Source organism: Octopus bimaculoides, chromosome 6 (genome assembly GCF_001194135.2).
Source record: "Octopus bimaculoides isolate UCB-OBI-ISO-001 chromosome 6, ASM119413v2, whole genome shotgun sequence".
Lineage (NCBI taxonomy): Eukaryota > Metazoa > Mollusca > Cephalopoda > Octopoda > Octopodidae > Octopus > Octopus bimaculoides.
Window position 1 is genome coordinate 44326252 of NC_068986.1, and position 11112 is coordinate 44337363.

The window sequence follows — 11112 nt, forward strand, 5'->3', positions numbered from 1 at the left end:
ATATATATATATATATATATACATGAATACACATACACTACATTTGAAATGAAACAACCTGATATATTATACACAATTCCATCTGCTTTGGCACAAAAAGTTTCAGTGGATACCAATATACTAAATTCACTGAGCAGAATTAAGAGAAGAAATTTCATTGATAAATCAAACATTTTCTGACAAATAACTATTGTATAATTTCATAATTACAAAAGATATTTTTTGCAATACTTTCTCATAATTTTATACACACACACACATACACACACAGTATTGTTAATGTATTAACATATAAAACAATACCAATCTCACAAAAGACTAGTCTAAATCAAAATGTCATACCCTGATTATCACCCAATAAAGTTATTCTGTCCAGTATCATATATATATATATTTTTTGTTTTTTAAATTTTAAAAAAACCTAACGAAATATCTAATGTCTATATTTTTTACTGTCACTGTTGTTATAGTTCTAATGTTTGAAATATCAAGAGACTGATTGTTTACAATCCAAAGTTAACTCAATTCATACAACAAAGAGGAGGCTTGTATTATTGTAGTGTAACTATATTTTCATGCGAACATGGTTCTTGTGATGGATTTTGTAGCAAATTTAGATATTTACACACTGTTGAGACAATAGTTTCAACAGCTGTTTGGCTGCCCTTCTTTTCAACTGTTTACCATTCAGCCACTCATACTGAAAGTGTTTTGGACAGGTGCATGATGGGACAGTTACAAGAGTAAGATTTTCACCTAACAGTTACAAGGGGAATAGTCCAGTACCTACACATTACAGCTATTGTACTTATGTTTTTGTGTTAAATATTCTTCTTTTAGATTCATGTAAATTGAATTCTTTTAGAAAGTGCTACCATATTACTGCAATGATCTACTTCTGCAATAAGCCATTTTATGCAGTTATTTCTTTTGTAATGGAAGAGTACAGTTAATTTAATCAAATTCCAATATATTACTGGTAAATATATTTTATTACCCCCAAAGAGAGGAAAGATAAAGGCGACTCTGACAAGAGTTGAAGTCAAAAGAACAAAACTAAATAATGTAATAAAGTAAGTCTTGCATTCTACCTTTTTATATTGAAGGTTTTGGTAACAAATTCTCTTTGCAATGCACTAATGCTAATGCTAATATAGATTTTTAAGATTTTGTTCAAGAATGGCATTCAATCACAAAAATAATGTCGACAATGCCATAGAATTGAGACAAGAAAATGTAGCAAAAAGTAAAAGAGGGAAAAAAATGTGATAAGAAATTTTTTTATTCTTATATATCATTGATTAAAACGAGTGAATAAGGGAACTCCTATGTCATCAGTTGACATGCTCACTGCAGACAACCAGACCTCCCTGAATAGGGGATCATGTATTTCAAATCCTAAATCTTAAGACAATATACCATACAATAAAGAGAAAAGCCACAGCAAGAGATACTAATATCAATGCTTTGTTTTATTGGTAGTTTCCATACCACAAGTCTCGCACAAACAAAGCAAAATAAAAGTAGTCATGATGACATTACCAAACACCAACAACGACAACCCGTCAGCATTTTTATGCCATTGTTAGAACAGAAGACTCAGTATTATAGGAGAGAAGAGAAAATGGGATAATTGTTTAACTGTATGGATAAGCAAGATCTTCGATACAAATATCAAATAGAAAAATGGAAATAAATACATAGATATTCTTACAGAAAAGTCAATCAGTCAAGGCAGCAGAGGAGATAAGAGAAATGTTAATGAGAAAGGAGAAAGCCTTTACTGTACAGTTTACATAACTCTACATGCTGCAAAATCAAAAAGAGAACAAGAAACTATTTGAGAAAGAGGGGAAGAGAAATGAAGGAATGAGTGTAAAGTAGAGATAGATGATAGAAGGAAGAAGAGAGTTTGAGAGAACAAGATGGCAATATATATAAAGAAGAAGAGGCAGAGGGAGTACTGTATTCCACTCGTGTTCAAACCTAGTTGATGCAGGTTACTCTCATCACCCACTACTACTCTCTCATATCCTACATAAACCAGCTACACTGATCCATCTTTCCCCCAACTCTGGAAAACCTCATTCCCAGGTTACATTTTCTCCACAAACACCAAATCTGTATATGTTCAAGCTGAACTTGGACTGCAATAATTTCATCAATAATCTCAAGGGAATTGTAAGGAGTTTTGGACACTTTTTTACATTAAGTAATGAGGAAAAAAAACAGACCAATTGAATGAGAAAACAAAATGAAAATGGAAAAGACGGTGAGAAAAGGAAGGGAAAAGGCAAGAGAAAGAAAAAGAGAGCATTCTTTTGCAAATCAATAGTGTTTTGACAATTTGACTGTCTCTCTCTTCTTCATTTCTCTTAATCACATCCAGACACACACACATTTTAAACAATACTATAACACAATACAAAAAATCAGCAAACACTTCATTGACAGTAAAAATTACCAACTAATAAAGAAATATTGAAGGATGAAAACAAACCAAAATATTTGTTCAGTGTGAACTGTAAACCCATAATTTTTTTATTCGTTTCTTTCCTCTTCTTTTCTTTTTTTTTTAATCTTTATTTTCACTTTGGTAACTTTGACAAGTAAACAAAATCCAAGCAGATTAAATTTCTTAGAACATTTTGTTTTTCACTCAATTAGAAAATTTTTTCTTCTGTTTCGCTTTTTAGAGATTACTAGACTATGTGTGTTATGTATGCATGTGAGTGTGTATGTTCATGTGTGATTTTTAAAAAGCTTTCGGTTGTTTTGTATATGAAAAAATTTGACTTGAATTTGAACAAAAGAAATTCCCTGCCAACATGAAAATATTCTGAAGATAAAGAAATTTCTGACCAACAATTCTTCAAATTGAGAAAACTCTACTTTAGCAACTATTTTTCTATTATTGTTTTTATTATTAATATTGAGATTGTTTTATTTATTGAATTTTTTTGTACAGTTTGTCAATAATTGATTAATAAAATTTAGGAAACTACAAAGATCATAGAAACCATTTTCAGTGTTCTGCTTTAGTGGTGCTTAGCTTAGGCTGGCAATATTACTATTTCACATATTATATTGCCATCCATAGCAAAGTATTCTTTTTATAATAATAATAATAATAATAATAATAATAATAATAATAATAATAATCAAAATAATAATAATAATCATTATTGTTTTAGTTTAGGTACAAGACCAACAATTTTGAGCAATTAAACTGATTCCAATATCTGATGGGTACTACATTTAATTGAACCTGAAATGATGACAACAAAATTGATTTTGGCGGGATTTGAACTCACAATGAGGAGAGCCAGAAGAAATACCTCAACACATTTTACCACTGCTCTAATGATTCTGACAGCTTGTTGCCTTAATAATAATAATAATAATAATAATAATAATAATAATAATAATAATAATAATTTCAAAATTTGGCACAAGGCCAGAAATTTCAGGGAGGTGGGGCAAGTCAGTTACATTGACTCAGCACTTAACTGGCACTTATTTTATTGATCCCAAAAGGATGAAAAGCTAAGTCAACTATGACTGGAAGTAAAGATGGATGAAATGCCGTTAAGCATTTTGTCCGGCATGCTAACAATTCTGCCAGCTTGCTGCAATAATAATAATAATAATAATAGTAATAATTCTTTCTATTACAAGCAGAAGACCAACAATTTCTGGAGAGGGCACGATTCAATTACATTGATTCTAGTACTCATCTTATCAACCCTGAAAGAATGAAAGGCAAAGTTGACCTCAATGGCATTTGAACTCAGAATGTAAAGAGCCAGAAGAAATGTCACTAAGCATTTGTCTGATGCAGAAACAATTTGGCCAATTCACTACTTTTATAATAATAATAATAATAATAATAATAATAATAACTGTAATAATAATGGTAATAATAATCATAATAATAGACTATTAGTTTTTACCTGCACAAATATCATTTTGAAATTTGTCAAAGACTAATTTTCAGTATTATTTTTCTTAAGAAAAAAAAAACAAAAACAGAATGAATGGAAGAGCAAAAAGAAAAGAAAAAGGAAAGTCAAAGTAAAGGAAGAAGCATACCTCAGAAATCTAGTTTTTCCTCAGTAAATTTATCATGTAGCTCTGGAGCACTTAAGTTTAAGAAAGAGCAACAGCTTTCATCAGATTAAGCTGGAGCCAACCTATGCTAAATTAAATATTTGGTGTTGATTTCAAGCAATTTAAAAAAAAATGTAATCACAAGATTCACAAAAGAAATGAAATGGGATAATGTGTCATTCATGACTTTCTCAATGGTATTAACGTAACTGAAGTGAAATATCTATAGCTGGGATAATAGAAACTATGTTTGTAGACTCAAGTTTATGAGAGCTTATATTTATAGTGTCCGCAACCTTCTGGTATGATTGCTAATAATAATAATAGGAATTATACATATACATACATACGTGTGTGCGTGTGTGTGTGTGTGTGTGTGTGTGTGTGTATGTGCATGTGTGTATATATATATATATATAGCATGCACATGCACACTTCTATACTTATGTAAAGAGAAACAAAGAATGACCTGATGCATTTACAAAAGAATGAAAAAGGAGAAAAGATGAAAAGATGTTGAGAAGTGATGAAAAGGAGACTTTTCTCTTTCTTAGCAAGATGTAACTAAAATGCTCAGAAGATAAACACTTTTATGATAATTTTTCATAAGTTGTGTGAAACAATTTTATAATATTCTATTTGATTTTATTCACAATTAACTCTAATGAACTTAGATTAAAACTAACCTTCAAAGTCAAAAGAATTTTAAAATATTAATATTACAGTATTTTCTACGAAGATTTTAATTCGACTATGATGAGAAAAAAACCATGATATTGATGAGTATAATATTGCAATTATTACTATTTAAAAATTCATTTAATTTCCCATGTGTATAGTTGAAATATTCCAACAAGTGGGCATTTTCCCTATAGCTTCCAATTGCCATTTTTTTTTTTTTGACCAAAACAGAATACAGAATGTATTCTTTATAAGAAAGAAAATGAGAAATATATCAAGATTGTATTTTTCCTAAATTTCAATAACAATATTGTTTTCTGCAGTTTTTGTTTTTAAGATAAAAATCTCAATAAACAAACAATTTTTCAAGTTTCTCTCTTAAAAAAAAAAGTTTTAAACAAAATAATAAAAGACTTATACATTTCATCCTATATCTGACAGTCATCATATAAATATTTTAAATAAGTTGATTTAGCTTGGCCCATGTTAGAAAGGAATTAGAAGTCCACAGATTTGAAAATGATTAATGGAATTGGAATAAGAATAAGTTCTAAACACAATGTCACAAGCAACTGAATCAGATGACTTTTTAAACATGTTAAGAAATGACATAATGAATAAATTGGCCAAAGAGTTTTATTTTTGGCATCTTCACCAACAGCCCAAGTAATGTTTGATTCTCACAGCCCTAAATGGAAATCTAGTTTTCATACATACTTGGACAGATGTTGCTTGCAGGTTGCAAGTAATTCCAGGTGCAATAGTTACCAACTACTGTTTCATATTGTATATTTGGCCTCTGTGCCATCAACCGTGAGCAGAACCACAGTTCGGTTGTCCAGCCACACCAGTCGAACCAGTTTTAATAAGTTAGTGAGTGGAGTTACATGACAAGGTGGAGTAGACAGTTGTTTTACGCACTTAGTCTGCTGGGGGCCGATGCCAAAGATGTTGGATGAAGCTGTCTGTAAAATAAAGAAAATTTCACAAAAATACATTTTACAGAACAATACAACAATTATCTTAAACCGTTAAAATTGCAATAAGTTAAACTCTAAGGCAAGTTACACTATTTTCATCAATTTAGTTACAAAGCCTTAGCTTGCTTCCCAACCACATGGTTCTGGGTTCAATCCCACTGTGTGGCACCTCAGACAAGTGTCTTCTACTATAGTTTTGAGGTGATCAAAGCCTTATAACAGTTCAAAAAGAAGAAAAAGAAAGTGTTGAAAATTTGTACTTTTTCCTGATTGCCCTAGCGAAATTTAAGGAAAATAATTTGTATTGCTTTATGCTGGTTAGTGTTAAACAAATAAATTCAAATAACACAGGCTATATTTTATATAGCTGTGGGGTCCAACCTGAAAAAAAAGACAACTGAAATCTTAATCTATCATTTCACACCCAGAACTTACATTTTAATATCATATCAGATATACTGGACTATACTTCTTAGTTTGGCCTTAATCTAGCCCTACATTACTTACTACTTACTTAAACCCTTCACTCCCTATGAACATAGACCAGACAAATTCCCAGCCCGCGGGCTACTTCTGGCCCATGCAACAATTTCATTCGGCCCACGGGGTCATTTTGATATCAGCATGAAATTTGTCCAAATGGTGGCATCAGCAAATAGAGCTCTTTGCTGCCCTCAGCAACACCCATGCCTTCTTGTTACGACTACACATGCATAGTGTGTGGCTAAAGCAGGCCATTACATTATATAGAGCACTGACCGCACTACCTTTCTTACTAGGTGTGTCACCAAAAGTAGCAATAATTTAATACACACTAGAAACAACACCACTGTAACTATTACACCCTGTCTGTACAAAAAAACACATTAAAGAGGCATGATAACACTGTCACAAGTCTTAATTGTAACTGCAACAAAGCATGCTGGGAAACACCTCCTTTGATTCTCTAATCACATGTTGTGAAGTGCTGATGACACAAAATCTAATCCTATAATGAACCACATCAGCCGCCTTACTGCTCTTTTGGGTGATCATTTTCACGTGACGTCATTCAGTAGTAGTAGCTATCTATATCAATGGCCAAGAGAAAAGTCGATGCAGAAAATGGAGATTTTCAAATCCGGTGGGAAACCAAGTACATGTTTATTGACACAGATGGCAAACCCATGTGTCTTAATTGTGGTGCTAATGTTGCTGTACTTAAAGACTATAATATCAAACGCCACTACAAGATAAAACATCAGGAGAAGTATAAATACGTCACTGCTGAGCAGAAGTAATGAAAGGTAGACGAGTTGAAGAGGAATCTCACATTACAACAGACTTCTTTAACCAAAACAAAATCAAAAAGTGAAGCTGCTGTTAAGACAGTTTTATTGTGGCAGATGAGATCGCAAAATCAGCCAGGCCATTTATCAAAGGAGAGTTTGTGAAGAGCTGCATAATGAAAATGTGTGATGTTTTGTGTCCAGACAAGAAGCAACTGTTTGCTGATGTAAGTATTAGCATAAATACGGTTGTTGATTGGGTGTGTGAGATGGTCAGGTTTGAAAACACAGTTGATTGAAAAGGGAAAAGATTTTGTTGCATACTCTCTTGCTGTGTATGAGACTACTGACACAACTGATACGGCACATCTGACTATCTTCTTCTGTGGAGTAGATTCCAATTTGTTCGTCATGGAGGAAATTTTGAACATTAAATCAATGCAGGGGACAACAACAAGAAAGGACCTTTTTTGGAAAAATATGTCAGAGTGTATCCAACATAAAACTGCCTTGGGACAAACTTGTTGGACTTACAACAGATGAGCACAGGTGATGTGCGGTGAAAAAAGTGGACTTGTGGGTAGGATACATTTAAAGATGCAAGAAGAGAACTGCACTGGTGAGTTGACAACATATCACTGCATCATACACCAGGAAACGCTGTGCACTAAAGCCTTAAAAATGGAACATGTAATGAGCATTGTAACGCAAACTATAAACTTTATCTGAGCCACAGGGCTAAATCACCCCCAATTTCAGTCTTTCTTGCAGGAAATACATTCGGGGTGTGGTGACATGCTTTATCATACGGAGGTGTGGTGGTTCAGTCAGGGAAAGGTCCTCAATATAGTTTTTGAGTTGGTTGAGGAGATACGTCAGTTCATGGAAAGTAAAGGAAAAGAATCCAAAATTCTGCAGGATGAAAAGTGGAAATGACGTTTCTGGTTGACATAACTGCGCATCTCAAGGTTTTAAACATCCAGTTCCAGGGATGGGATTGCATGATCTGTGATATGTATGATGCAGTGAAGGCATTTCAAGTGAAGCTGCACTTATAGGAGACACAAATGCACCAATTGAACTTGTCTCATTTTTCTTGTTGCCAAGTAATATTGAACCAAGTTAATACCATGGTGTTCCCAAAGCAACACCTTACTGATAATTGAGTGCACTCCACCCTGAATTTGCACAGTGCTTTCGTGACTTTGAAACACAGAAAATTAATTTCGAGTGCTTCGCAACCTATTTGAGTCAACTGCACCTGGACAGATTCAAATGGAGCTGATAGAACTTCAATGTAATGGGACATTAAAAGCAAAGTACAACTCTGTGGGGCCCACACAGTTCGATCGCTTCACACATGAAGCAATGTCCCAGTCCCATTTACACGCAGCTCAAATACTGTCTTTGTTTGTAAGCATATATCTGTGCGAGCAGCTGTTCTCTGTCATGAACATGAATAAAACGTCACATAGTAGTCGTTTTACAGATGAACATCTGCAATCCATCCTGAGAGTCATCTCAACAACAAAAAACCTTGCCCTAAACATTAATGAACTTGTTGCCAAGAAAAGATGCCTAGTATGTAGCTTGGACAAAATAGCATAAAGAAAATTGAAAGTTTTGATTTATTATTTTAATTTTCACTAAAAAGCACATTTTTTATTTATATTTTCTTTTTCATTTTTGCAACTTGTTCTTATTTTAAATTTCTATAATTTTGACAGATATTTTTATGCAGAACATAATATTTTAAGTAATTTAAGTTAATTTATTTTTGGAATAAAATTATATACCATCTGTTTCAATACATGTTCATGTTCAAAAAGTGTTAGTCTGTTCAATAAACGTTTATTCTGTTTGGCCTGCAACCTAAAGTGTGCTTTGAGTTTTGGTCCCCTGTGCAACTGAGTTTGACATACCTGACATAGACCATCAATGACTTTCCTCCACTTTCCTCAATTCCAGGCTCTATTTTCTGCTTCTCTCCGGTTGGATCTCTACTTTTTCAGCTCTAACTGATAGGTTCCCAACTAATAAGAGAGACTCTCTTAGGTCTTGATCATTTTGACTTATCATCAACACTTCTGTAACTTTGCTTTCTTTTTTCTAGGTATGGGTGTTTATCCTAGACAAATCCATTTCTATTTCTGAGAAGAGGTGATCAATATTAGTTTGGCCTCTATCCTTTGACCAGTCCAGCATAGGGGTGGGGTGGGGTTACCAACCAGGAGCTTGTGCTCTGCTGGCATAACTCTCAAGGTCATTAAGACATACGAGCCTCCACATTGCAACAAGGACTGGCCCTAGTTAGAATACATTAAAACCCAATAACTACCTACTATGAGAATCATCATCATCATCATCATCATCATCATCATCATCATCATCATTTAATATCTGTTTTCCATGCTGGTATGGATTGGACAGTTTGATAGGAGCTGGCCAGACTCCAATTGCCTGTTGTGGCATGGTTTCTATGGCTGGATGCCCTTCCTAATGCCAACCACTTTACAGAGTGTGCTGGGGGCTTTTTATGTGCCACTGACACGAGTGCATTTTATGTGGCAATGGCACCTGTAGGTATGGGTTAAATGTCAAATAAGATGATTACTAATACATTTTCCTTTTCAATGCTATGGGTGTGTTAATCAAATCGCAACATTGAATTCAATTTCAATTGGTCAAGTTTATGTGAAGATTAAAAACCATAATAGGTGCAGGCATAGCTGTGTGGCAAGAAGCTTGCTTTCCAACCATATGATTCAGGGTTCAGTCCCACTGCATAGCATCTTTGGCTGACCAAAACCTTGTGAGTGGATTTAGTAGACAGAAACTGAAAGAAGCCCATTATATGTGTGTGTGTGTGTGTGTGTGTGTGTGTGTTTGGGCCTGCCCCACCCCACCACTGCTTGATAACCAGTGCTGATATGTTTACGTCCCTGTATAGTAGTTCAGCAAAAAAGATTGATAGAATAAGTACTAAGCTTTAGAAAAAAAAAGTACTGGGGCCAGTACATTCAACTAAAAATTCTTCAAGGTTGTGTCCCAGCATGACTGCAGTCTAATGACTAAAACAAGTAAAAGGTAAAGAAATATATAAAAACTTACCTGCCAAAATTTTAATTTACTATCAGCATGTGAGTATGAAGCTAAATGTTTGCCATCTGGAGAAACCATAACAGCTATAACAGGACCAGTATGAGCACTGATAGTCTAACAGAAACAAAAGTGTTATGGGTTAATATGTGCAATAAAAAACTCAAAGTAAGGTATATTTGTACGACAGAAAAATACATTTACTTCTAGCAACAAGAACAATATACATCTAAATATATTTTTTTATTGCAGGAATTATTTATTGAGAATATGATAAATGGAAAGCTGTGTTTGATTTGCTTGAAAGTATGCTAAGAAAAAATATATCAAAGATTAATTTTATATATTGTTATATTTCAGGATGGTAATTTTTTTTTTTTTTGCCAAATAAACACATGCATTAAATATTTGTCCTTCACTTCAGCTTTATCACTGCTTGTCCTTTGTCTTAATTTTTTCTATCTAGAAAGACAGAATGGACTAAACAGACCAGGACGAGACACATGGGATGGAGAGTCGCTGAAGAAGTCACAGGAGGTGTGATGAAAGATTTAAGACAAAGGACGAACGATAATAAAGCTGAAGTGAAGAACAAATATACAGGGCATGTGTTTATTTAGTCAAAAAAAAATAAAGAAAAAGATGGCTATCCCAAAATATAACAATATGTTTCAACACATGATTTCACATCAGGAATCTTGCAAACAAATAGATAAATGTGATTTAACATGTGTGTGTATATATATATACTGTGTAAATTATGGGGGTAAAAAAAATAGAATAATTTATTACCAGTGGTTCATGTGCATAATAAAACTTGAGTATAGGATTAACTAATAATCTTTTTGCTTCTGTTCTTTCTAGCGTCATCGGTATGCCTTTAGAATTATTTTTCCAAGGTTTGGGTTAACTGCACTTTTTAGCACGTAAGAGGTCCTGTCGAAAGTTTTTTCTCTGTGTATAAATCTTTATAT

General features: G+C 33.4%; 1 protein-coding gene across 3 annotated transcripts in view; it reads right to left on the minus strand.

The window, feature by feature from the left end:
* Positions 1–26: 26 nt before the first annotated feature.
* The window catches only part of LOC106880060 (WD repeat-containing protein 7), a 112588-nt gene continuing 101502 nt past the window's right edge, over positions 27–11112 (minus strand). For all 3 annotated transcript variants that reach the window (XM_052968711.1, XM_052968710.1, XM_052968709.1), the window contains 2 exons: positions 10151–10255; positions 27–5756 (listed from right to left, as the gene is read on the minus strand). In XM_052968711.1, coding sequence (XP_052824671.1) covers positions 5571–5756; positions 10151–10255 — 291 coding nt within the window. In that variant the 3' untranslated portion in view covers positions 27–5570. The remainder of the gene's footprint in view (positions 5757–10150; positions 10256–11112) is intronic.